Here is a 27,902-nt window from a genome sequence, read left to right as displayed (position 1 = left end):
GTCTCCCCTTCCAGCTGAGACTAGCTCCCCTCCCCATCGGTCTCCTAGAACACACAGAGAAATGAAAAGGGCAGAGCAGATACTGGTTGTGCATGGACAGAGTCTTCAACTGCTTGGGAAAGACCCTGGAGAAGATGAGCCTTGGGGAGTGGTGGGGACCTTCAGTCCTTGAAACTGCCTCATTGGCCCAAGACCTCTTTTGGCTTCTTTAAAGAGTTAACTTCACTGACACTGTTTTTTATTGCTGATCTATTATGTTTGACTCCAGCTCCTGACGAAGTGTCATAGAGAAAATAAAACCCTTTGTTATTCACCGCAGAACTCCATATGCTCAGACGTTCACCCTTTCTAGGTTTCCAGCTCATATTGCTGCAAATGTAAGCTTTAACAGAAGAGTGGGGAGCCGTGGCCTTCCAAATGCCGTTAAGACTCCAACTCCCATCAACCTCAGCCACCATGATCTATTTTCAGAGAGGATGGGAACTGAAGGGCAAAAATATCTGATGTGGGATTAAACATTGCACATCCCATCTGTGCAAGCATTGCAGCTTGCCCAATGGAACAATACCCCCTCTTCTCCCACAGCATGTTCTGGGTGTTCTCTTGACTTCCCCAACCCAAACCCGTTCCAGGGGACACATGGGGAGGAGGGGGAAGAAAGCCCCATTTCCATTGCCAGTGCTTATTAGGAGTATCCCCTCTCCTGTCTAAGTTCAAATACCATGGGGCTGGCTTTGCTGGGAGGTAGGGAGGGGCATCAAAAATCTTCCAGCTTTAGCTGAAAATAGGATTAATGACACAACCTCAGAATGCGGTGAGGGCAAGCATAACCTGGATTGTGAAGCGGTTGGCCATTATGTGCTACAATCCCTCCACAAAAATGAGCTCAATGTTTAAATCCCCACTCCCCCCAAATCAAGCTTTTAGGAGAGCAATATGCTTCTTTACAGATCATAACACAGAAATTCAGATGTTTAACAAATCAGATGCCAAGCAGCTGCATTTTAAATTAACATATATTTTACTGTCTCAATCACAGCAACCTCATACAGTAAGATACACATAAAAGTATAGTTTGCATGGTATCACTTGCAATTTAACACTGTTAAATACCACAGGTATTCCATGACAAATATGTACACAGGACTGTTTTTTTTCTTTTTAAAGCAATATAATTAGTCCCTGCTAGGTTCACTGTATAAATTACGTGGCATCACAGTTTTTGTTCATTTAGTGTCATGTGAGTAGCAGTATGGAACCTGAACAAGAGAGGAACTAGAAGCTGTACAGTATAGCAGCCAAGTAAAGACAGGCATGGTACTTGGAAGAGGCTAAGCAAAAACGGAACACATCAAAATGAACTCTACAGGCTGATACTTTAGAAAGAGTGAAATTATTTTAAATTTGGCATTATATACACATTTTATCTACAGGTATATGAATATATGCTTCTAAAAAAAAATCCATCTAAGATTATGAAAACCTTCATCGTTCACTTAAGCAATGATTTTACATGGACCTTCCCAGCCAGCAAGCTAATGCCTGCAAAGAAAATAAAATGCTGAATGCAGTAGTATGCCATCACTATAATCTCATTTCTACTTTTCTCAACCATGTATTCTTTTCTTGGTAACGCTTTGCTGTTGGCAACATTCCAGAAAGATCATGTGAGACAGTGTATTTGATGCTCAGTCACAACAAAGAATTTCACCAAATCTACAATGTGTTTAATCCCTTTATGTTTCTGCCACCCCCACCCCCGCCATACACTGGCTATTCATGTAAGCTTCTGTTACAGAAAGGGTGAAAGGACTGCAAGTCTTAGAATCAACAACCACACTCTTAAAAATTAACAGCTTTAAGGTCAAATGTAATCTGCCACAAAGTTCAAAACTCAATGCAATGGCATAGCAATTAAACATAAAGGGTGAATTATTAAAAAAGGAGTGTTTGATATCCTTTGTGGCTTAAGAAATTTCACTTGGCCGGGAATGGTGCAATCCCTGTTATTTTAACCATCATTATTTCTAGTGTGATGTGGCTGTGTACTTTATGCAAACACACTCCCGTGAGCACGGATGGGAGAAAGCATGTATGCATAGCCGAATCTTCTACATCCTTGTTGTGGCTAAATATCATTACAAGGGGAAAAGCTTCACTTCTGCATGAAACGGTTGGAGCCAAGTGACTTGCCCACCTCTCTGACAAAGCTCCAGAGGCAGAATTTCAAACCAGGTGAAAGAAGCAAAGAGACTAATAGATTTGAGGGACATCTGTCTACCACAACAGCTGTAATAAGCTGTAGGTGAAATACAGTACAAGGAAAAAATAATGTTACCTGAAAAAATAACCCAGAGACTTCATTTACAGGACCTTATATATATATATATTTTAAAAAACCACAACATACTGAATATATTTATTAAAAAATAATCTGCTTCCAAATCACCTATTTACAGTAGAAAGAACTGGATTTGATACATGTGCAAACAGAAGGTGAATCTGATCATAATTCATTGGGAACACTCCAGGCGTAACGTAACACATACTGATTCACTTCTTAATACAGTGGTGCCCCGCAAGACGAACGCCTCGCAAGACGGAAAACCCGCTAGACGAAAGGGTTTTCCGTTTTGCAGGCGCTTCGCAAAACGAATTTGCCTATGGGGTTGCTTCGCAAGACGAAAAAATCTTGCGAGTCCCCGCGGGTTTTTTTCGCTCCCCCCCTTTCCCTAAGCCGCCTATCAGCTGTTCCGCTGAAAAACCCGCTTAACAGCTGATCAGGGAAAGCCGCTAGACCGCTGTAGCGCTAGTCAATGGGCTTGCTTCGCAAGACGAAAAAATCGCTAGACGACAAGAATCGCGGAACGGATTCTTTTCGTCTTGCGAGGCACCACTGTACTAGAACAGTTTAAAAAACCAACCACACACACAAGGTGTATTGGCAACACCGAAAAATAAAGCAAATATTCAGTTTAGAATTTGATTTTATATGCTTGAGATGGTGAAGGAAAAGTAGAAGAGACACAAGGAATAGATGCCATGGTGATTTTGCCTTTTGGAGCTTAAGTAATGCTATTAATTTTCCTTTTTTAAAATAAAAAAATCACTTTTTTGGCAAACACAAAGGAATATTCCGCGCAAGTTACCAAAACAGACAATTTCACAATTCACTGAAAATGCTGTTCTTAGTTTCTTGGTCATCTTTCTAGTTACTACTCTGGTGCTGTGTTATGTGGATGAGGCAGTGTGACAGCCACAAAGCACAGACATGTGATGTCTTTAGAAAAAAATGAATTGCAATGCCTGCCTGCTTCTAAAAAAAAAAGGAAAAAATTGCTCCTCTCTCCCATCTAGAACGGAAAAGCAGCTAAGAGTCACCTAAAACAGTAGCAGCAGTGTCAATTATTGAATAGACAACATTTGTAAAGTCACATCATTGAAGACTGGCACTATGTTAAGATGTATATGTCCAATGTTAGGGCATGTCTACTTTTTTATTTCTCCTAAGAGGGTCAGTAGGATACTTCTAGCAACATCAGAATGTTTTGTGTTTTTAGCCCTTTTGTCCCAAATTACAGGATTTCCAAAAAACAAAAGATAAAAATAAAGGTCTATCTATAAACCATGTGTGGTAGCTGGTTTGATTTATAGTTTAACTGATTGTTTGGCAAGAACCTATGAAGCTCACTTTTTCGACAGCAGGGATCATAATAGTAAGCTGTGAGGCAAGAATCGCAGGAAACTTTTGAACAAAAAGTGCATGTGTTTGTAGCTCCTGGTCTGTTGCAAAATCCACAGCGTGAAGAGCCTGAAGGTTTCGATTTTGAACTGTACTGAGACACTCGGTCTTGAGTCTGCAACATGTACTGAGGCTTCTCCCTTATCACCGACCCAGAAGATATGCCTTCACTTGCAAGAGTTTTGAGTGAATAGCTGCTCTGCTTCATTGGTGGATAGTCCTGCCTGCAGATGAGCAAGTTGTCGCACTTTTGGCAAATGGAGGTGCCGCAAGATAATCCACAGTTTTGGCACTTAAGGGAAGTGGTATCTTTGGCTAGATGTGTACGTTTATGGTAAGTCGGGTTGGCATCATTCTTTAGCAGCCATACATCATGTTTAGTGGGTTCTTGTCTCTTGAACATACTTCTAGAATCAGAGTCAGTATATAAATCTAAATCATCTTGAGGGGAATAGTAAGTACTGTATGGAATACCCGTTCTTAATATGCCGTTGGTATGGGATGAAACTGGCAAATATTCATCGGAACATCCATGCGGAGAACTTGACATGGCAAGGAGGGATGGCGAAGGACGAATTATTTCATCTTTAATGTCATCTTCAGTATCAACCAAAATGGGTTCTTTTCTGAGACTCAAGGATGTCATCAAAGGTGGCTTCTTATTTTCCAAGTAACTATCATAGGCATCCACTGATTTAGAAGCTTTGCTAACTTTGGGTTTGAAGTAATCTTTACAGCCTCTCTCACTTGCAGATTTCTGAAGTACCATTCGTGACATGGAAGTGTTTAGATTTTCTTTGCATTCTGCACGACGCTTCAAGGCATCTGAGCAGCCTCGGACATCACTGCTATTCTTTCTTTCATTTACAATATCAAGTTCTGTGTAACCTTTATCTTTCACTTGCAAATGAATTTCAATCAATTGTTCACACTCTAATTTGGCCAAGAAAAGTTCAAATGATACCATCTTTACCTGGAGGGTATCAACCATGTCTTTGAGTTTATACATAGTTCCAAGTTCTTGGATGTATCCCATTGAGTTAAGTATCTGTCTTATATCCTCATCTGGTATTGTAGACTTTACATAATAAACAAAAGGTCCTGTGTAAGTCTGAAGATGGGAAAGAGAGGGGGGAAAATGGTAAACATAGTATTCAACCAAGTGCTCAGATGTAATTCTGAAATAGTGTAGATATGTTATAACCAGTGCTTTTTCGGGGGGGGGGGGGGGACACAGACGGATGCCCCTAAACATTTTGTAAATCTTTGTACTTCTGTCCATTTACTGTATTTATTTTCCCCAATTTGAACGATAAAATGGTGATTTTCTTGAGTCAAAATGAGAGTACCCCTAAACATTTTTTTAGGGGGGAAAGGACTGGTTATAACCACATGCGGGGGTCATACACTTTCAAAAAACAGGGTTTGGTGCTAAAATTCAGAATAATTCTATGCACAATCCACTTGAGCACACTAAGGCAAATTAATTTCAATTGGTTGCATCCAAAGCACAGCTACATTGGGGTACTGTCAGCATACGGATTCCTGCTTGTGCAACAGGTCTTTCCTCCCTCAGTGTATCCCCTAAATATGTTCTAGGGATTCACAATCCTCCATAGAAGATTTGGAGCAGGCAGGGAACATTCTGTTGGGCAAGCAGAAATCCTTGTGTTGACAGGACACAATAGAGGAATACCACCCCGTGGCAATACATTCACCAGATAATTTTACCATACCAGCTGCTCTCTGATTCAGCTTCTACAGTTAAGTATGATGCTACAGTAAAGATTAAACCAGGCTGAGGGTGAAACTGTGACCCAAAGGTATTCTTAAAGTCAATAGTTCTCCCATCTTCCATGATAGTAAAAAGAGACCAATACCAAACTCTCATTATTTATTCTTTCTAACTTTACATTTCATGACTGAACTTTTCATTTTTTCCCTTACAGGCCAAAGTATGGAGAGCACTAGGGAAGTGGGTGAGAAATGTACATTGAGGAATGTACTGAAGTTATTCATTTAGAATAATGAGGTGATTCTAAAATAAAATGCAATGAAAATATTCGCTGAACTCGAGTTTAGGAATTGGCAAGGCTGAATGCAGAAATCAGGGTTATAGTAACTAAACTTAAAGCCAAATTCCAGCCCAACTGAAGCTCACTGGGTAAGCTTTCCTGAATCGTGATTTCAGGTGAAAATCTACTTTGCATCCTAAATTACAATAAAGATTAACTGGTCTGAAAAAAGGACACAACTGGGCACAACTGCCCAACAGGCATTTATAAAAGCAACTAGACTTTCACCTTGCATTTATTTTGTAATCTTTGGAATAAATTTGAGTGCTACACACCTTACAGATAGAACAGACACCCTTTTAAGAGTTGAAAGCACAAATATTTAGATTACAAAAGACATATTTGCACACTCTTACCTTTATATTTTTGAACTCCTTCTTCCAAGGGTAAAGAAAAAGATTAACTCCAACTGATTCCAGAACGCCAAATGCATTTTGGAGTGACCGCAAACTTGAAGATTTCAAGGACCTAAGCGAATTTTCAACTATCTCATAAAATTTTATCAGCCGGAATCTGTAGAAGGGATCAATCTTGGGAAAACAGAGTAGGGTTGAAGCTGTCACTTGTAGACACTCATCACTAACAGAGTGCTGCTTCTTGTCAGAGGTATTCAATTTGGATTCATGAAACTGTACATACTTCCTAAATACATCGTCTTTATATTTTGCATCCATCTGAAGTTAGATTCTAGCACGCTCAAGGGCGGCTACCTCATCTCTTTCATGGCTACAGTGAGGCAGGCTGGGGAGGAGGCGGCAACGTAAGATCGTGCTGGAGAGTCTTCTGAAAGAAAAGAAGACACAAATAACTTACCATTACTACTAAAATCTGTCATCTCTCACCCTACTTTACTATTGTAAGAGCCTGCTGAATCAAGGCCAATGTAGTCTAGCATTCTGTTATCACAGTGGCCTACCAGACGCCTGTGGGAAGCTTATAAAGATGTGAGTGCAACAGCGCTCTGTCCATCTTCAATTCCCAAAGCTGGTGTTAAGAGACATGCTGCCTCTCACTGTGGCAGCAGAGCATAGCCATCATGGCTATCAGCCGCCGATAGCCTTACCCTCCACAATCTTATCTAACCCTCTTTTAAAGCCATCCAAGTTCACAGCCACCACTGCCTCCTCCGGAAGCGAGTGAATTTCAGTTCAACTATGCACTGTGTGAAGAAGTATCCTTTTACCTTTCCTGAATCTTCCAATGTTTAGTTTCCTGAGATGTTCACAAATTATCATGTTACGAGACAGAGAAACTTCCACTTTCTCCACACCATGCATAATTAGTATTAACGTCTCTATTACGTCACTTTTACTTGTATTTTCCCAGAACTAACAAGTCCCAAATGCTGCAAACTTTCGTCATAGGGGAGCAGCTTCACCCCTTTAATAATTTTGTTTCTGGACCTTTCCCAACATCTTTTTTGTAGTTGTGAATTAATAAGCCTTGGGAAACTATGAGGCAAGTGTCTCACAAGGAATTTATACAAAGAAATAAAAAGAAACCAGGAGGGAAGGATTAAAGAAAAGAAAAAGAAAAAAGGGGGGTCCAAAACAAAACCAACAATAACTGCTACAGTAGCATACTGGCCTAGTGACAGAACTGTGAATCAGAAAGCCTCCAGCTAAAATTGTGCCTTCTACTATGAACTTACTTAGGTGGCCTTAGGCAAGAAACTCATGCTTGGTCTCATCGCTAGATGTGCAACATTGGGGAAACCCCCACTTACCTTAAATGGTTGTTATAAGGATTACTGGTGTGGTATATGTAAAACTCTTTGAACATTTAGGAGGAATTTTATCTTGCCAGGTTTTTAGCAACCAAGAGTTAATGGTGTTTCATTGGGTTAGGGATCAGAACCGACAAGTAAGTCAATTCTATAAAGCCTAAAGAAAGTTTTGTTTAGTAGGTCCCTTTAGATAGAGAACTTGATGTAATCTTACTGCAATGTGACACTCTGCTATTCAAATTCATCACCCAAGTAATAAATGATGAAAAAGGATGCAACTTAGCCCTCTACATGCGATAAGCTGAATACTACACTAGGCATTTTTCTTTAATGGCTAATAAAATGAAGGCCTGTGTAATTTGAACAGTCAACTCCTACAACAATTTTCCTGCTTATGTGAAATCATCCACAACTTCGAAACCAATCATATGGGGAAATTAACATTATTGCTCATAAGAAAAAGCAGTTCCACATAGTGCCTGATCAAATGCCAAATCGTTCAGCTTTGTCTACCAGTGGTTCTGAAGGAGATTTACCCTGTAATATGAGGCACACTCCTCTATAGAAAAAATCACACTGAGTTCACTTGGACGTTTTCTAGGTAGAATTGCAGCCTGCAACACTAGACTAAGAGGTGTTGGAATCAACTACATTCTTTTGGAAAAATGTATAATATTTGCATCTCTTTTCCATCCTAATTATGACTTACCATCTGTATATGTTCAGTTCCTGCAAAGTAGCTTACTAGCACCTTCAGATGTAAATGCCAGAGCCCTGACTCTGCAGAGACTAAACTGAAGACAGTTTGCAGGAGGCCTATTCACTGTGTAAAGTTAAATGGGTATTAAATGTTTTATTTCTGGAAGCTTACAGACAAGACAGATTTTTGAAAATGTATTTACAGATCCCAGAATTTAGCCCAACATCACACCAGACAAACTTCCAAGTTTTCAGCTGCCAGAAGCCATTCTTACTGAGCCAGGCACCTGCGTTTTCTCCAGTCTCAGGCTTATCTCTTCTTATCACTATAGACTACTACAATGCAGAACACTATAAACAGGGCGTTAGCTTCTGACTCCTTTAGCAAACACTTAAGCATGCAGAATCTGTACAGGTGGAAAGCCTTGGAAATTCCCACAATACTAGTACAGTGGTACCTCGGGTTACAGACACTTCAGGTTACAGACTCTGCTAACCCAGAAATAGTACCTTGGGTTAAGAACATTGCTTCAGGATGAGAACAGAAATCGTGTGGTGGCGGCGCAGTGGCAGTGGGAGGCCCCTTGGGCTAAGGTGGTACCTCAGGTTAAGAACAGTTTCAGGTTAAGAACGTACCTCCGGAATGAATTAAGTTCTTAACCAGAGGTACCACTGTATAGTTTTGAGCCCCTCACTTTCTAAGATTATTGTACACCCTTTTCTAAATTAATTCTTCATTCAGATTGTGGACCATGAGCTGAATATATATATCCATATATATGGATGTCCCGCAACAGAAAACTGTCCCAAATAATATAAAAAAGACAAAGAAGGAGGAATTGAAAAACACCAAGAGAATAATCTTTGGAAACTTTTCACATCACAAGACCTGTGCCCCTGCGTATTACTTAATTCTTCCAGCAGAAAGTCAGTGCCTAACAATGAAGTGAACAATCAACACCTTCAAGCTATTTTGAAAAGAACTGCAAGGTGATCCTCACTCCTGAGGAAAGGTCCCCATCCCCAGGGGGTGGTAAAAAAACCACAACAGCCCTGCAAAGGTCACAGTCCTTACAATGGATGTGTGCCCCAGCTACAATTAGGCCTCTGGTCCCTTGCACAACCTAACCCGTGGTGAGAGATAGGCATGGAATGCAATCCCAGAAAGAAAGCACCAGCATGCTCCTTACTTTTCGGCCACGTTTCTCCATCAGCCCGAGCCTAAGCTGCTTCCAAGGTGCAAAGCCAAAAACAGCGCTCAGAACAGAGACACGCTTTGTGTGGCTTGTACACGGGGGGGGGGGGTAGATTTAAACGAACAATACCAGCCTCTACCCCCATTATAGAGCGAGAGGGGGGCTGGTTTTGTGCGTGTGTATATACATACATATATATTTGTGTGTGTGTGTGTGTGTGTCTCTGTCTCTCTCTCTGTGTGTATATATATACACACACACACACACACACACACACACACACACACACATCCTTAAACCTATATATATATATATATATATATACACACACACACACACACATCCTTAAACCTAGGTCCTTAAACCTAGGAGGAAGGCCAGCGTAAAAAATACAACTGCAGGGGGTGACCATCTGCCCCTAGCTCCTTCCTCAACTGGGCGGGTGTGTGAGAGAGAGAGAGAAGGGACGGCGAACGAACGAAGACCTCGGAAATCCTCACAGGCTCCCTTCGCCAAGTACGAGAAGGGACCCGGGGACCCCGGGAAGAGAACCCGCCCGAGGGGGGAGGAGTACGGACGAAGTAGGAAGACAACCCCCCCCCCCTCACCCGCCGCCGCCTTCCCCTTCGCCCCCACAGCCGGGGGTCGCCTGAGGGCCCCCCTCCCTCTCCCCAAGAGGCTTCCCAGTCCTCCTTCGGCCCCCAACCCCCCCCCCGCCCGCTGTCGCGAAGCGGTACCCACCGACTCTTTTGCCCTCCCTTCGAAATCTCGCGAGGCGCAGCGCGAGAACCCGGCGGTGCTGGCGGCGGCGGCAGCAACTGCCCCTTATCCTCCTCTTCGCCTCCCACCCTGGACCACAGACCTGCAACCGCCGCCGCCACTTTCGCCAGCCAGGAAGTCGCTCGTGACCCGGACGCGCAACATCCTGTCACTCTCTCTTCCTTGCCCCGCCTCCCAACCGGAAACCGGAAGTGAGCGCGACTCCTGTCTCCTCTCGCTCTCTCTGTGTGTGCGTCCCTCACACTCGCCCCCCGGACGGTCCGCATGGGCCTTAAAAGAAATTAAAAAAAATTCTGCCCCGCGTTCTTTTTCTCTCCCCACCACCCTCAATAAAACCGCAAAAGTGGCTTGGGCTGCGGCGGAGCATTTGAGAAAACTCGGGCCATTTGGGGCGCTGCGGAACTCCCTGCCACTTGAGAACGACGCGGAGGGCGGCGCCTTCCGCGGTGCTCCGCTTAAAAGCGTTATTTGGTTTAAAAAGCGCTTAGGAAGCGGAGGTAATTTTAATCCGTTTTAGTTCTTTGTTATGTTTGCGAAGTGATGGTTGCGGAGTTTTCTCCTCGATTCTAGGGTTTTTTTAAAAAAATCTTTTCGTCACCCGCTTTGAGGACTTTTTGGTTTGGGGTGTGTGTGTGTTTTAACGATCAAGAAGTGAAGTAAATAAGTGATAAAGTGGGCTGTGCTTTTGCGTGCGTGTATAAAGGGAGGCTGAGGATCCAAACTACCCTCAGCGTTAACATGCTGTACACGGAATGCCTCAGGGGAGAGCCACAAATTGGGCAGAAATCACATTTTAAAAAAGAAAGTAAGTTGCAACCTAAGTTTGAAATGAGCATATTCTTCTGTTTTTCCCTTTTTCCTTTTGTTTGGAGGCGGGAAGGCAACTATGCCCGCCACCTAATCGCAGCCATGCAAAAACATACCGATTCCTTCGTTTATTTCTAATTCTAGCTTCCACGGCGGGGTTGGAGGCGTTAGGCTCTTTTGGGATCTTTCCTCCCCAATCTATGAGTTGCTCTAACGTTTTTTCTAGTATCTATGCGCCGGGCGCATGCGTCGAATTCTGTGTCTCTAGCTTTTTATTTTTTATTTAAATAATAAATATTTAAACCCTCATTAGTAGCAGCATGGTACTTACTCACCTTCTTCGCTCCGCCTTTCGCTCTTGCCCGTTTCTTACTCCGGGAACACGTCCGTCAGGTGGTGATTCTGGCAGCTGCAAAGATAAGGAAGAAGGGGAGGGGTGGGGAGGGGAGAGAAGGGCTTTTCTTAAGTCGATGGAAACGTCGGGATCAGCGGGAGATTGACGTTCCCTGCACGTGTGTGACGTCATAAACCATGTAAAGACGCGGGATCCCCTCCAAAGCCGCCCAACAGCTATTTTCATTGCATCAATGCACTTATGAGCAAAATAACTTAAATGGATTTCTGCTAGGCAGTAGGACCTGTAACAAATTGTTGCAGCCTGCAGTAGGGTAGGCAGCTAGGGCACCCCATTCCCTTCTTACATACACAGCCCCCTCCCTACACACTCATCTAATGCAGTACCACAATATGTTCGGTAATTCTTGGGTTTCTCTTGGGGGAAATGGAGGGCTCCTTCCCCCTCCCCCCCCCAAAGTTATTTGTACAATTGCAAAAGTTTTTTGTACCTCCTACCTCTGTCATGTGTGGGTGATGTCATTTTCAATCCATTTGATTCAATCCCTCCTTGAATCTGCTGGCTTTCAGAAATCAAAGGCCAGACATTTTAGTAGAATATGGATGGGGTAGTATGAGGCAGGGTGTGTTAATCCAGAGAAGAATTCCAGCAAAAAAAAATCAGTTCAGAATCTGGAAGTTTCACCACCAGTTCATTGCAGTTAATTTGTAGTGGCTCAGAGCCATCTGTCCACTCCAGGGAACTAGTAGGATACATTTGTTTCACGATAATTAAAACTCAATCGCATCAATGAAATTCAGCTATGTCATTCATTTTTAATTCCACCCAACATCTTGTATTCAAAGAAGACAGAGATGAATAGCCCTATTCTTAAAAAGATCAGTATTTTTTTCCTCAGTAGCTTTGGACTTCAATGAAGAAGAAAACAGCATTCATTAATTTTTTCTTCTGCACAAAAAGCCTCCAAGCCATACATGACCAATAACATAATAAGTAAAATGTGCTCACATCCTCCAGCCCTGAAGCTAATGTCAGCAAACCCACTCTATCCTGCCTGCTGGCTGTATGATTACTTACTTTCTAGCAGCTTTCTCTGTTTTTAAACATTTCCCTTGAGGGAAAAAGAAGATTTTAAACAAATGCTGTAATAAGTGCCTGCTTCAACAGTCAGGCTGAGCAAACCTCTCTTCCTTCATGTGTTGCCTGAAGATAGATTTAAAGCCCATATCAGTGCATACATTCCGCTACATGAACCATGTTTTACTTTTGGCTCCCTAATAGATAGCCTTAGGATGCATTTATTTCATTGGGGAAATGAAACTCTGGATAAATCTTTTCCCCTTGTCAGCCTGTGCAGTTAACATACTAAGTGCTGTGTGAGCACAGTTCTATGAAAAGAACAGAAGCCTTCTGTCACCAGCATGCAATCCACGCCTTTCCATTTTCTAATTCAGCTAGTTAAGAGATGTCGCTTGGCACATCAGAAGAAACATTTGGCTCCAGAGTTACATTGTGTTCAAACACCCCCCCCCCAAAAAAAAACCACTTCCTACTTTGGCAAGCCTACCACTCCTCTATTTTTCTTCTACTTAATGCTATTTTCAAAGATTTTAAATGTAAAGATCTGCCTTCCAGAGCAGAAACTAGTATTTCACATCTACGGTGCCAGCATAATCATATATTTTCCAACCTGTTCTCTCGTTCAGCGGTGGAGGATCTCAGGCCTGGGGATTGAATGCTACCTTCCATGCCTCTGTAAACACTCTCCAGGCTTTGCCCTTCATTGGCCTTGCTTTGCACACCAAGAGTTTTTGCAAAGCTGGAATGTGTCCAGAGTGCACGGAAACACTGTTTATCTTCCCACTACTCGTGCTGGTATGCTTTCAAACTCTTAGGTTGGCAGGACCTGGGACACAGCAACGGGCGCTCACCCTGTTGCACGGATTCGAACTGCCAACCTTACAATTGGCAAGCCCAAGAGGCTCAGTGGTTTAGACCACAGCGCTACCTGCAACCCTGGGGGGGGTGTGTGTGTCTCTGCACACACCGTACATGGAGATGCCTTGCACACCCAGAGCGCTTTCTGTTTTTGAGCCTCTCTCCTGACACAGTTGCAGGCAGATTTACACAACACTGGCCACTTAATGCCATCTAACCTCCCTGCAAATAAATTCTCATTATGTCAAAGCAAGTGCTACCCCACACCTTCCAGTGCATTTTCCCCATCACTTTCCTTTTCACCAAAAGATCCTCTCTGCTGGAGAAGCAGGTTTGTTGCTCAAGAGAACCAAATTAACTATAATTGTGCGGCATACAATGTTAGTATGTGCTTGAACAGCGGTAGGCAACCTAAGGTCCATGGGTCGGATGCTGCCCAATTGCTTTCTAAATCTGGCCCACAGACGGTCTGGGAATCAGCGTGTTTTTACATGAGTAGAATGTGTCTTTTTATTTAAAATGCATCTCTGGGTTATTTGTGGGGCCTGCCTGGTGTTTTTACATGAGTAGAATGTGTGCTTTTATTTAAAATGCATCTCTGGGTTATTTGTGGGGCATAGGAATTCGTTCATCCCCCCCCCCAAAAAAATAGTCTGGCCCACCACATGGTCTGAGGGACAGTGGACCAGCCCACAGCTGAAAAAGGTTGCTGACCCCTGTGCTTGAATCTCACCTGAAAATAGTGACAGTCTAGAAGCAAGCACAGATTCCTCCTTTTGCAGTCCCTCCTTTTATCATCCTCCTATTTGAATGATGTTAAGCAGTTTGGTCCTAAATTATAATCACAATAATGAAATTATAAACCCCATTTTGAAGTTCTCCCACACCTACCATATCTTATTTCAGTGGTGTTTTGGAACTTCTTCCCCATGCTCCTTATAGGAAAGCTGTCTTCAATAGCCTTGATGCATTTATTCCCCTTAGCCTCTGCAACACAGAACAGCCTACGCATAGCTTCTGTTCATATATGAACTGATATGCGGCTGTCTTGTGTTCCTTCCCTCACACCTCAAGCAGCAACGTATGGAATCAAAGCATAAATCATCAGAAGGTGACCTGCTGCCAACAGTGACAAATATCCACAGTTACTGAAGGAAAAAGAAAATCCCCCATATTGCATGGTGATTAATTCCACCTCCCACTCCAAGCTCTCAGCGTCTGTCTTTGCTACCAATCTCCTGTATGTCACCAATGTATGAAAAATTCTAGTCCAGTGAAAAATGTGTCCCCAGGCATACAGTGTTACTGCACAATTTTAAAGTTGCTGCTGGTCACACAAGGACCTTGTAAAGCAGAGCAAGTTGACCACAAAAATCTTAATAGTAACAGTCCATTTGTTCCTAAATTGCTAATCCCAAGCAAGTGGGGATCGACTCTTATGCCAAGTACATCGTATGGCTGGGTTCTAGCTAAAGGGGAACCCTTTTATTAGAGTAAATAAATGTATTTTTTTAAAATTAGTTTTCCAATAAACCCCCACTAATAGCCAAATTATAACAATAACAGTTCATTCCCAATTATACAATTATCAAAAGGCCAATTAACTTCCATTTAATACATTTTAGTTTAAGTGGTTCCCCACATGATGGTTTGGGTACATTTCTGATATTATATCACTGCATTCCATAATCTTAATTGTAATAGTAATAATTCCTCAGTCAACAGCTACATAATTACATAATTTGTGATGTTACAATATATAAATTTATAAAGCTTCAAGTAAGGAACTCAAACTAATATCTTTATTCTGTGAAAACTTTTATATGCATGAATATTCCTTCTTTATTAGAGTAATTATATTCTAGTGTAAAATATTTGCCTGTTTTGCTTCCACTGCTCAGAATGTGATGGAGATTTATTTGTGGCATCACCAGAGAAGCAGAGATTACATTTTTAGTAGCTTGGAAGTTTAAATATCTGATGCAATGCCTAACAGTTGCTAGGCCTATAGGTCAGGTTTGATGGATGATATCCAATGGATAGTATCACTACCCTTTAATGTACAAAGGTTCTTTAAATGGACAGGGCTGCAGAAAATCAACAGATAAGGCTTTCTCCAACACTGCATCCCTGAGGGGGGAAAAACCCACCTGTATAATTCTTGACTATGGTGAACTGGGATGGAATTATTTTATAAAAGCTTCCAATCTTACCATTGGAATGCAGTAAACTTGCCCCCATTCTTGCCCAACATGTTGCTCCTTTGAGATGCCTGTGAAGTTATTTGGTTGCCTTAGTGCATAACTTACAAGGCAGCTGCCAGTGCTCATAAGACAAGGTAGTTGCATTGTGTCTTTGGACAAGTTCTTGTCCGAATACAGTACACTTCCTCTTGCAACTGAAGAGGCCATTCCCGAATGGGAAAGACATGCTGCGGTTGTCACATCTGTAAACCACAAGGGGAGAGGTCATGGCTGATGTTTAGCTTCTTATACTCATGCTCATTCTGGAGTTGTAGGAGCGATTTCCGTAAAAGTTGTGCATGGCATCTCTGCAAAATGACCAGATGTTCCTATTGTTTGCCAGAGCCTTCCATCCACTGAGAAATGTTTGCCTTGTGTTTGCAAATATTCTGACATCAGAGCTTTGGGTGACCTCTGAGTCTTTTACTATCGGCTATCTCACCTTTGGTACATGTCCATTTTGAATCTACATAGGCTCAAGTCAGCAGAGCTATCCCTGCTTGAGAGATAGCGAGATGCAAACTGCTTCTATTTAAATTATAGCATCTACCTTTATATTTGCACCTGTGCCTATAAACTAGGGAGTTTTTTTAGCGATTGCATTTTCCTATATTTTTAGCTGTTCCTTGTTGTAAAATGCAACCCGCCTCGAGTCCCTGTCAGGGGAAAGAGGTGGGGCACAAATAAATAAATGTGCAACAATAACGCAAATTTGTGTCTTCATTTATTTTATTTTCCTGCATGCAAAAGTCACCTTGCGCACTTTGTGGTCTGTCTCTGCCACCCAGTAACCAAACCCTCCCAAGTACAGTACAGCATTGCGCTTGATTTAGATTCCCAACCTTGTAAGGGAAGCCGCGCCTCCTGTGACGAAACGAAAGTCGCCGCCGCGGCCGCGCAGGCGCATTCGAACCCGGACCCGGTGGGCGTGGCCTGGGCGGCACTGGCCCTTTTAGGCCGCCGTCGCCGCCGCCTCCTCCTCCCTCCCCTCCGCTCCCGGCTTGTTGGCTAAAGCGTCGCTGCTGTCGCGCTGCCGGCAGAGTCTCTCGGAAGTGGCCTGTGGGGGAAGATGGCGCTGGCTGAGGCGAGCTCCCGGTACGCGGAGGGGGCAACGGCCGCCGCTGAGCGGCTGGACCCGCTGTCCCGCTTCACCTGCCCGGTGTGCCTGGAGGTGTTCGAGAGCCCCGTGAGGGCGCCCTGCGGCCATGTGTGAGTGCGGAACAGGCCACGGGGGCCGGAGCGGAGATAGGAGGCCGCAGGGGTGGGTGAGGTAACCATGGCAACGAAGGGCTGGTGGGGGGCGCTCTTGGGCGGAGGCCGGTTAGAACTGGACGGGCCGCTTTTTTCTTGCCAGGAGCGCAGCCAGGAGGAGGCCGCCGCCGCCGCGGCAGCTCCGTTCGCCTCTTCCCTCCTCCAGCTGCACAGCCTTCCGTTGTCTTACCAAAGCTCTGGGCTGCGGCGAAGGACGGGTTTAAGTCGCCAATGCGGTGGGGGTTATTTTTTTTTGGGGGGGGGGGAAATGGTGTTTAAACCCGAGTTTCCCCTTTTGGCCGTTCATAACAGCTCCCGAGTTAACGTGTTGGGAAGCGGTCGGGTCTCCGCCGGCCTGCCGCTTTTGCAGCTGAGCGGAGATGCTTGCAAATGAATAGGGCGTGTAGGTTCTTTCCAGAGTTAGCTTTCGGTTCCATGGGTTCTTTGCTGTGTTTACACTTTCTGTTTCGCTTTTGCTCCTCCTCCTCCTGCTGCACGAGCGGCTCGCCCTTCCTTTCACCAATCCCGCACCTAAGGGCAGTGCCAAGCGCACCTCGAAATAGGTTAAAAATTGCTCGTTTCTGGTAGAGCACGGGGTTGAAATGGTGGAAACAAAAGAACTAAGTGGCAATTATAAGTGACAGGTAATTAATTATAAGTGAAAGAACAGGTACTTAATTATAAGTGAAGGAAAAAATTGTAGCCTTTCTGAGGTTTCTAGGAACCAGCATGAGAAATTGGTCGACCTTAAGCATGCCTTAAGAAAATAGGGGTGCTAGCATTTAAAACTTTCAGAGAGCTTTTTCAGAGACCATATATAATTTTTCCAGCCCTGAAAATGGCCACATGCTCCCAGCAGTGTTACCTTTTGCCATCTATTAACAGGTACATATTGCTGTTAACTCAGTGGCGTAGCGTGGGGGGTGCAGGGGGGGCCGGCCGCACCGGCCGCAACATCTGGGGGTTAGGGTTAGGGGGCGCAAATTACTTGCCTTGCCCCGGGTGCTGACAACCCACGCTACGCCACTGTGTTAACTTACTGGTGTTGTGTGAACTTCATTGGTCACATAAATGCATTTCTGTGTAGCACAGAAGCCATAACGCTTAGACTCGGTTGCAGAAATGCTCTTGTTGGGTAGCTCTGTATACATGAAACAAATATTGTTATCCTGCAGTAGTAGCACGCATTATATCTGTTCTTCCTTGGTCAGTTCTAAAGAAATAAATGAAAGAAATCAAAACTGCACCTGTTGAGCAATTATGCTGCCTGTTTTTACTGGAAGTGTGAATGGTTGCGACAGGTGCAATCCATAGTCCCTGACTACTTTTATGTGTGTGTTTTTATTTTGCCCTAATTTGATGCTATGTATATAGTATGCTATGTATAGAGCACCTAGGAATATGATTACTATTGCTAACACTGCTGCTTAGTGAAGTTTATAGCAGTAATATTCACTTTTTATATAAGGTGTGGCTAACTATTCACCACTGGTATACTTTTGTGACTTCATCTTGCATGTTATCAAAAGTAAACGTCAACTGTGATTCATGCCGCTATCATAAATGTTGGTTTTGCAAGGTCTTTGAGGAGCAGGTTTTATGCTCCTTATGTAGTCAATTTTAAACAAGAAGAGACATTATTAAAAGGAACAAGAAGCTGTTAACCGGTTAACTAGATACCTTTAAGGTAAGTTATAGAAATAGTTGAGTGTAGGTTGCCTTTTAAAGATTACATTGTAATATATTAATAGGTTTCTAGGTCCTGTGCTGCTTGTGATTTCTTTTGGTGTTATAAGAAAGGGGTGCATTGGCACATTGACTGATTGTGTACAATGCAAATGTTAATATACTGTCTTTTTTTCATATTAGCTTTTGCACACCATGCATTCAGGAGTGTCTTAAGCCAAAAAAGCCAGTTTGTGGAGTTTGCCGCAGTACCCTGTCTCACGGCAGCAGAGCTTTCGACTTGGAAAAGCAAATTGAAATGACAGAGACTACTTGCAATGGCTGCAATAAAAAAGTAGGAAAAGCTGGCCTGTGTTTACCTATATATAACATGAATCTAGATAAAAGCAAATTTTCACATTAGATTTCTCACTTGATAACTGTCAGATTTGTGTAAAAAAAAATATCTGGTAAGCCCTGCTGAATTTCATGGTGGTGGGGAAGAGGCTATTCAGGTCTTTCAAAGAACTGGCCAAGGTAACATGTGGTTTTTTACTTTTTTCCTTGCCTCGACTAGAGCGTGGGAAATGGGTCTTTCAGTTTCCTGCAATGAGATCTGTCAGTAGTGGAAGCAATCCAGCATGTTCAGATCTTGTCACAGGAGGGGATCATGGGACATATTTTACTAACATGTCCTGTCAGTGCAGGGATTTCCACTTGCACAACAGGACTACCCCTTATTCCATTCCGTACCCTCTCCAAATCTGCTCCAGTGGGTTAGGGGAACCCCTGGAGCAGCTTTGTTTTGGGGGGAGGGGCTAGAATGCTCCTTTGCATAAATCCTTGTGCTAACAGAATGATTGCCTTAGCACTACTTTGGATTCCACCCCATGACTGCACGGCAACATCACAGTTCAGGTGGTGAAGAGAATACATGGCAAGCCCTCATGCAGCTTTTCAGTATTTCTTTGTAATATAAGAAGTAGCTCTCATGAAAGCATACAATTGTTTTGTGAAATTGATGCCATAATTGCTTCAATGGACCCCATGCACTTTGTTGTTTATGATTTGTAGTGAAGTTTGCATAACCCCCTTAAGGGGCTTAACAAAGTGAATTTTGGATGTACGGCTGATATCTTGAATAAAGTCTGATAGTTTGGGGACTGTTTTGAGCCAAAATTGAGTCAGGAATGGAATTGCATTTTATATCTGTCTTCCCGAAGCCCTACAGATGTTTTCAACTTCAGTTCCCATCAGACCCAAGCAACATGGCCAGTGGTCAAGGTTGATGGATGTTGTTGCCCAAAACATATGGAGGGCACCACGTTGTGGAGCGCCCCTTTATATTGTCAGTCTTCAAAGTACAATGAGAATGTGAGGGGGTGGGGATTAATGAAGAGCTGTTGTATCTAAAAGTACCTAAAAATACTTTGCTCTTTTGTAAGAATGGTTTTTGTCTATATCATTTGCAGTTGAAAGTAAAACTGAAGTCCTCTATTTTTAAAATATCTGACTTTCCATGTCTCAAACTGAATGCCTCTCGTGTATCATATTCTGTACTGAGCTTAAATCAGCATCCTCTTATCTATAAATGTACACACATAATATATTAAATGTGCTCAGCTTGATCTATTTGCCAGCTGAGACTGTTAAAAATTCCTTACCATTCCAGAAATTGTCAGATCATAGACTATGTTAGATCTGGTAAACCAAAATTAAAATTCTTGTTCAATTGTAGTTTGGACAAGCAAGCTGAACTCATAAAATAGAAATCATAAGAGTAATCCTGTAATTTGTGTTTTCAGTACAAATAAAATATACAATATTGTGACTATAGAAAGAAAAGCTTTTATTGGTAAATGTTGGCAACTGTACTTTGTCAGTGTCTGGAGAAGTCCAGATGATACAAACTTGTTTAGAGACTAACATTATATATGGGAAATGTAACAGCACAATAGGAAATATTAAATTCCATCCACCTCTGCTTTCTGAAACCAGAGTTTGTTTTATAATTTTGAAGGGGAGAGAAGTTGTCCCCAAGTACAATTTTAATACTATCCATATATCCTGGTGCTGTTCATGTGACCTTGTCACAATGCAATTCTTAAAGCAAGCTACAGTAGTTGATTTCTTTCTATCTGATTGTATTATACAGAGTTAACTAACATGGGGCATAAGAGAAACAGTAGACTGTTTAATCTCCTGGGAATGAAAGATAAGAACAGTGTCTGGATAAACAAGGTGTCAGCTAACAGAACAGTAAGGGATAGGCTAGGTGCTGCAGTATTGCTGCAAAGTGGTAAATCAACTTAGTACAATGTGTCCCTTGTGTAACTGTGTTTTTTTGACCCAGAGCCTGTCACAACAACCCTTTTGTGCAGTCCTTGGAACATACTTTTATGTCACATCTGAAACACCAACACTGATTTAAAGAAAATGTTTTATTTTCTCATTCTGTACAGATGTCCCTCTCAAAGCTGCGTAATCATGCAGCTTCTTGTTTGAAGTACCAGAATTATATAATGGAAGGTGTTAAAGCCGTGACAAAAGATCCACCACAGGATACCAGGTAACCTCTCAACTGTTGCGATTTGCTTACTTGTAATGGAGGCTCATATATAAGATAGGTGTAAAAACTGAGGTTTGCTGTATCTTGACCAAATGGCCTTGGAGATCTTCTGCACTTAAGCAATGGGACCCTTGAATTTTGCCACCTGATCCCTTCCTGAAGGTTGTTCTTAGTTTAAAATGGCATCCCTGTGAGGAGATTTAATTATTTGGAGGGTACATTTACATAGTGGAAGAGTGAGAGCCCACTGGACTCTGGACAGTTGAAAGGTCTGATGAAATATGTATGTCATAACCATTCACCCAAAGGCTACAAAGGTCAGCTGAGCTTCCCAAGGAAGGAAGCCTTATTTGGAATTTGATTAAATGATCTGTGGTGAGGTCTAAGTATATGGCACCTCACTTGCAGTCTCAATTGAGGTCCAGACAAATGTTTGTTAGCTAATGCAAAGCAGCTCTAGCAATTTTTCACATGTACGTATGCGCGTAGTTGATGGCAAGAACTACTTCCTATTACAGTGGTACCTCGATTTACGAACTTAATCCATTCCAGAAGTCCGTTCTTAAACCAAGGCGTGCTTTCCTTAATGAGGCCTCCCACCACCGGTGCCTTTCCACCATTCAGATTCCGTTCTTAGACCAAGGTATAGTTCGCAAACCAGTACACTACTTTTGGCTATGCGGAGTTCGTAAACCGAATCGTTCGTAAACAGGACTGTTTGTAAACTGAGGTACCACTGTATGTAGTTTGCTGTTCATCTTCGGAGCCACATGTTGAAAGTGTTGCTGCTTTGTGTCAAATAAGGAAGGGTTTTTCTTTCATATTTTAAAAGCCTCAAACATTGAGGGCACTAGAGGCTTAATTACAGTATAAGCTATTTTGTGTGCTTTTCCCTTCAGAGGCTGTAGTACTGCCTAATAGCCTGCACTGCCTATCATAGTTGCTTTGTTGAATGATTCTGCTGTGCTACTCAAGGAGCCTTCTCCTACATGAAGTTAAGCTGCTCTACATAATTGGAAGTTTTTCATAGAAGTAAAGGCCTTACCCTCTGTTTCTACAGGAGTGTTCCAAATAGGTTCACATTTCCCTGCCCTTACTGCAATGAGAGAAATCTGGACCAGGAAGGGCTGGTAGAACACTGCCGAAAGTATCACAGCATGGATGCAAAACGAGTGGTAATTGCTTTACTTTTCAAAGTGTAGTTCAGGGTGGGTTGATAGGTCATTTAATATGAAGCTTTTTTTCCTTGAAGGATCAAATAGCGTTACTTTGATTATAGCTAGTATCCAGTGCTGCATGACTTGCTAAAAATTTCTTAACAAACTTTTTTTCTGCCATTGCTGTATTTTAGCAACTACTAACATGGCTGGGTGTTTGTAGTGGTGTTTTTGAATACTTAAGATTGTTGCAGTTAGTAGGAGTTGCCCCACCCAAGTTTACACTAGGAAACATCAAGATATTTGGCTTGTGGCCAAAGAATCCCCAGCAGAATTCTGTTTGCCCTACAAGGCTTTTTTTCCCTCCCACTCTTCCCACACCATTTCCTTATGCCTCTTGAAAAGCCATTCCTAGGCTTTGCAGCAAGACAGTGCTGTGCTTGGGGCAGTGACTAATAAGTTTGTATGGACAGAATTGCCCTTCTGTTCTTTGGGTTTCTTACTAAGGGTTTTCCTGGGACAAGCCTTTGACAAAGAAAATAGTGGGCAGGATCTAGAATATATGCTGATCAGATGGGGGGCGGGGCGGGGAACCTCCCACCAAACTTGAAATGGAAGAAATTTGGGTTGGATAAACTGCAAACTTTTCCAGGTTTGCCCGATCTGTGCATCAATGCCATGGGGTGATCCAAACTACAGAAGTGCTAACTTCATGGAACATCTTCAACGACGACACCAATTTTCTTATGATACTTTTGTGGTAAGTAGTAACTAGGAAACAGCCTCTTCAGAATTTACCAAACGCTAGTCTTTTATTTTAAACTTTGTCTTTTTGGACAGCCTTATTCTAATGTAAAGAGCTAGGAAATAGTGTTTCATTCAGTTGCCGTCCTTGGAGGGGGGATGACCCTTCACAGATCAGCCCATACACAGAAGTGAGCGAAGCCACAACTGGGCCCTGAGCATACAGGGAAATCTTGGGCGCACCCCTTGGAAATTTGTGCCTATACCACTTAACATCCTGTAGTGGGAGAAATGAGAAGTGAAAGAAGGAAATTGGCTTTAACAGTTCTGGTACGAGACCAAAATCTGTTTAATCATACGCATTCTCCCTTGTCTCCTGTTTTTAGGATTATAATGCTGATGAAGATGACACGGTGGCCCAAGTTCTGTTACGTTCCTTGAGGGATCAGTGAATATTGCAAGGAGTAAAACTCTTCAATACTTGGCTTCCATTAGGGGAAATGTACCACAGAAACTATTTGCCTCAAGATTCTTTGGCGTCCTTAAAAGTGAAGAGCCTTTCTTAGTTTTGGTTCCTGCTGTCTCGATACTTGGCCTCTTCTAATGGTTGCTCCTTTACTGTTTGCCTGCTCAAGGGTATCTCTCTTCTTTCCAGTTAATCTTAAATATTATTCTCTGCTTTTTCTTTCACTTTTGACTTCTAAGGCCTATACATCACCAGGAACTTGGCAATAATTTCACCCTGTGAGCATCCTCTTCATATTATTGTGCTCCCCTATACATTGGTCAAGAATCGGAAAACTAGGTTTTCTAGATAATATAGAAGCCCTGGTTTGTTAGGTTCAGCTGTTAGAAATGGGCTTCCATTTCTTGATTTTGTAGAGAAACGGTGGATTTTATTCCAAATCCACCTTTACAAAAGTTGATGCCAGCCATTCAACCGCACAAGTCCCAGTTGTGAGTAATTCTCTCACTTCACAATATGCTCTTGTGTGTGTTCAGCAACTGTACAGTACCTGCTTCTGTGAGTTTAGAGGGAATTGGTTGTTTCTTTAATTTGTTTTTTATTTCTCCATCTTTTGACATCTTTGCAAAGTTCAGATGTGAAGTATGATGGTGTTTGTGTGGTCCTTGGGAAGACAGAAGAATTCAAACACAATGTTTTATTTCTTGCCTCTTAAACTCAAACTTGTATATTTCTACCTCTGCGCCTAGAGTTCGGAACAATTTGAGAACAAGAGGGGTGAACTTTAGCAGCTGGTTTCCTAGATGTAATATGTTGGAAATACTGCCCTTTATGTAAAACTGCACTTCTATATCCAAAACAAATGCTATGAAGGGATGTGCACGAATTTCCATGCTGACATGGCAGTGTTAACATGCTTAACCTATTGTAAGCATACAGCCACATTTTGAATTCTTAGGCTGCTGTGGTTCAAAAACATTTCAGTACATAGTATACAAGATCTGATTCTCAAATTGGTTCTTGATACCTCAAAAACCCTAGCCCTATTCTTGCCTGCTGTTTACACACTAACTAAACAGGTGATTTTCAAGTTGGGTGGTGTTTGTTGGCCTGGTGGTCCTGTGCTGAATGGGATAGGAGAACAGGGCTCTTTATACAGCTCTGCAGGCTTTATCTGTCAGGTCAGAAACCCTATTAGGAAGTTATTCTACTGAATATCCAGAGATCATATGATGCGGCCTGCAGGTGTAATTCCACTTCCCCATCACATTTAGTCAATATATAGTGAGAATAGGGCTACAGTGAAGTGATTTGCCAGAGGTTATCAGCACTTCTGAATGTACTGCCATGTAGTTAAGTCTGAAATGTTAGTCCTGAATAACCTTTTCCTTTTGCTAGATGTGTAAATATCCTCTTGTGTGGCACATTCAGATGTCATGTTCTGTGTACAAAAAATAACAGTGCATTTAACTGTCAGAAGCAAGTTTGAGAACTGGGCCAGATTCCATATTTCAGCCATCACTAGCCTTGGGTCCCTGGGAGGTGGTGTTGGACTGTAACTCCCATCAGCCCCAGCTGTAGTCCAATAACATCCGGAGATCCAAGGGCTGGGAAAGGCTGCCTTAGATTATACTTCTGTTATACAATCAGATCATTTCTTCTGTGTTTAATGACAACTTTTTGCACTAATTATTATAAGTGAAACCAATGTGAGGTTATGGCGCCAGAGCTAATAGCGATTTATGTAAATCCGCACACATAATTTAGCCTGACAGGCATGCAGTGATAAAATCTGAGTCTGAAGTATGTTTACAGCCTGCTGAAAGATAGATTCTTAGAACCTGTGGCTTTGAGCTAATAATGACTAATAATGACACGGTACATGTGAAACTAGTTCCTATGCTGAAGTGGTCTAACTGCCAACTGCCCATGCTACTTTTTAGAAAGAGCTCTGTGTGGAGACCGCTTAGTCCTATGCTAAAATTCCATCTTGAAACCCTTGGTTGCTAGGATTTTGATTCCATATTAAGAGTTTTGCACTGAACCATTAATTATATTTTTTGTGTGTGAGTTTGGCCAAGATACAAAGAGGGCGTGTGGTGTTCTGGCGCTCATGAAGTTCACTCCTGTCACCTTAGCCTCTTGTGTGTCTTTGCATTTCAAAGCAGTACGTGAAGTCTGGGGAACCCACCAAAACAATGTCCGGTATGGTATAGAAAGCCCATAGCACAGGGATCGGGAACCTGCGACCCTTCAGTTGCACTGCAGTTTCCGTCATCTCTCCTAATTGGCCATGCTGGCTGAGGCTGATGGGAGCTGGAGTCTAACATTCCCCATGCCTGCTGTAGCCAGAAGGGAGAACTGGCTGTCCATATATGCACGGAAGTGCCTTCTGCATGCGTGTGGGCCTCTTTGAATCTTGGCCACTGTCTTTCAGTATTCAGTCAGAACATTCTGCCATCCACCTATGGAATTCATAGGAACCTGGGTATCCTCCATGAACATACCAAGTCTTTTTTGTTCTTGTAATTCTAAGTGCACTTCTAGTAATTTTAATAAAAATTTTAGAGTGTCAAATCTGTCTTGTTCTGGCTTTTAAATGAAAAAAAATGTAAATAAATGCAATGGAGAAAGACAAATGTATGGAAATACTTTGTCCCTTGCTATGGGGAGCTCCAATGGCTGTCACTTGAAGAGCAGTAATGAGCAAAGCTCAGTCTCTGCTGAGTCTTACTCTTCTAGGTTTTCACCAGCTTCCTCCGTTGTTGCAGAGTGAAAATCTCAAGAACATAATTTTATTCTGGAATATAGTTTTATTGAACCAACTTCAGCCTGGCAACTCCTCCACACTGCTGTGGGGAGTGGGAGAGAAGCCTTGTGCAACTCATACTGTGGACAAAAATAAATCTATCAACACTTGGGCATGCTGACATGTACTGTTTCAGGATATGAAGGGAAAGGATTAAATGCATATGGGGTACAGAAATTGCATTAACCTGTGCTTTTTTGAAGATACTTTTAATCCTGTCCTAATTTGCATATGTTGGTAGGTTTCTGATCATGTTGACAAAAGCCCTATTCTAAGTGTAAAACGTTGCCTTGCTCATTTAATCTAAATGACCCTACCAAATATAGAAAGTGACAGCTGATCAACTGTTCTGTATACAAAACAAAACAAAAACAAACAAATAATCAAGCTCACCTCATGGAGGTATAGAATCCATCCCATATTGAATCTACAGGTATAAATGAGCACAATGGCTATCTTGGTTGTAAATTCAATCTAGTCTCCTTTTATTCCCTGCACACAGCTATGCAAGAGGTGTCATTTCTGAACCAAGCCTTGTTGGTAATTGCAACCCAATGTTCAAATACACTTTGGTCTCACTTTAAAGGAGCAGATAGCTAGATTCATGCTTTGGCCTTTACACTGAATACAGAGCGATAGCAATATTCTTATCATTGGGGAGTAAATACATGTGCTGGATTGGTATATCTCTGCGGCTCATTGGTTGTCCCCCAGGTATTTGATGAGCCCAGTATTGGTATGTGTTAGATTTTTGAACATTTGTAAGAATGGTGTCAATGTTATTTATAAACTGCTAAGAAACAAACAAAAATAGTGTTATAAAATGCACTCATTAAGCAATGGTGAAATTCTACAACTCAATGGAATAAATGGCCAGCATTGAATCAAATTCTTCCAATGCTTGGCAAAACAAAAACCTTTCCAGCCTTCTGCTAAGGTCAACCACCTATTAATGGATCTGGAGTTGTCATAATGCATGTTAAGTACTGCTTAATTGCATATTTCTCTATTAACTATGTTTTCAATCCTGTTCACAATTGGAGCTGGCTGTATTGGAGCGTTTTGCAGTGTCCCCAATTTGGAAAGGTGGTAGCTCAGTGGTAGAATATGTGCTTTGCATGCAGTAGGTTCCACGTTCTTTCTCTGGCATCTCCAAGAAGGATTGCTAGAGTGCCCAGTTCAAAACCCTAGAGAACCTCTGCCAGTCAGGGCAGACAATTCTGAGCTACATAGACCGTACAGTCAGGGGGGGGGAGAAAGTACCCCCTCTTTGAATTCTGTCGTTTTACTTTTTAAAAAAGGGACCCCGGACCGTAAAGTCCAGTTGCGGATTACTCTGGGGTTGTGGCACTCATCTTGCTTTACTGGCCAAGGGAGCTGGCGTTCATCCGCAAACAGCTTCGGGGTCATGTGGCCAGCATGACTAAGCCGCTTCTGGTGAACCAGAGCAGCGCACAGAGATAATAACAATCATCTGTTCCTTAGCAGGTCTTAAAATTAGGTAAATACAACCTCAGACGAACAACAACACATGACATATTACACCATGTCATGATTTAGTTAACACAAATAAAGCCAAATTGAAAGAGGGTATATGTTCTTTATCCCATGACTGTAGGCTGAATCAGTGAGACTACACAAAAAGCAATTTCATTTCTTCCACAACACTGCTGCTGCTGA

General features: G+C 42.4%; 2 protein-coding genes across 6 annotated transcripts; one reads left to right on the top strand and one right to left on the bottom strand.

Moving 5' to 3' along the window:
• Positions 1-1,002: 1,002 nt before the first annotated feature.
• SPATA2 (spermatogenesis associated 2) lies at positions 1,003-11,489 on the bottom strand. Of its 2 annotated transcripts, XM_083508123.1 has the most exons (5): positions 11,361-11,475; positions 10,180-10,488; positions 6,174-6,600; positions 2,895-4,853; positions 1,003-2,559 (listed from the first exon to the last, which is right to left on the bottom strand). In XM_083508123.1, the coding sequence occupies exons 3-4, from the start codon at positions 6,489-6,491 to the stop codon at positions 3,615-3,617; spliced, it is 1,557 nt and encodes a 518-aa protein (XP_083364249.1). In that variant the 5' UTR covers positions 6,492-6,600; positions 10,180-10,488; positions 11,361-11,475; the 3' UTR covers positions 1,003-2,559; positions 2,895-3,614. The 2 variants fall into 2 exon arrangements, with proteins under 2 accessions (XP_083364249.1, XP_083364250.1); XM_083508124.1 differs by lacking the exon at positions 10,180-10,488 and having other exon boundaries at positions 11,357-11,489.
• A 4,986-nt stretch (positions 11,490-16,475) lies between these two features.
• On the top strand, positions 16,476-25,990 carry RNF114 (ring finger protein 114). 4 transcript variants are annotated; one of them, XM_083508292.1, is made up of 6 exons: positions 16,476-16,770; positions 18,682-18,832; positions 20,940-21,046; positions 22,107-22,221; positions 22,856-22,963; positions 23,334-25,990. In XM_083508292.1, the coding sequence occupies exons 1-6, from the start codon at positions 16,631-16,633 to the stop codon at positions 23,397-23,399; spliced, it is 687 nt and encodes a 228-aa protein (XP_083364418.1). In that variant the 5' UTR covers positions 16,476-16,630; the 3' UTR covers positions 23,400-25,990. The 4 variants fall into 4 exon arrangements, with proteins under 4 accessions (XP_083364418.1, XP_083364421.1, XP_083364419.1 ...); XM_083508295.1 differs by having other exon boundaries at positions 16,480-16,656; XM_083508293.1 differs by having other exon boundaries at positions 16,502-16,831.
• The last annotated feature ends 1,912 nt before the right edge of the window (positions 25,991-27,902 follow it).

Source organism: Podarcis liolepis (genome assembly GCF_965112155.1).
Source record: "Podarcis liolepis genome assembly, chromosome: 6".
Classification (NCBI taxonomy): domain Eukaryota; kingdom Metazoa; phylum Chordata; class Lepidosauria; order Squamata; family Lacertidae; genus Podarcis; species Podarcis liolepis.
The sequence above is the reverse complement of the archived record's forward strand: the minus strand, read 5'-3'. Positions and strand labels throughout refer to the sequence as shown.

Bases quoted from the DNA above. Each gene is read 5' to 3' on its own strand.
- RNF114 (XM_083508292.1), top strand. From the start codon at position 16,631: ATGGCGCTGGCTGAGGCGAGCTCCCGGTACGCGGAGGGGGCAACGGCC. The intron at 21,047-22,106 runs GTAACCTCTCAA...CTGTTTCTACAG, and splicing joins GATCCACCACAGGATACCAG to GAGTGTTCCAAATAGGTTCA. The intron at 22,222-22,855 runs GTAATTGCTTTA...AAACTTTTCCAG, and splicing joins GCATGGATGCAAAACGAGTG to GTTTGCCCGATCTGTGCATC.
- SPATA2 (XM_083508124.1), bottom strand. From the start codon at position 6,491: ATGGATGCAAAATATAAAGACGATGTATTTAGGAAGTATGTACAGTTT. The intron at 4,854-6,173 runs GTAAGAGTGTGC...TCCCATCTTCAG, and splicing joins AGGAGTTCAAAAATATAAAG to ACTTACACAGGACCTTTTGT.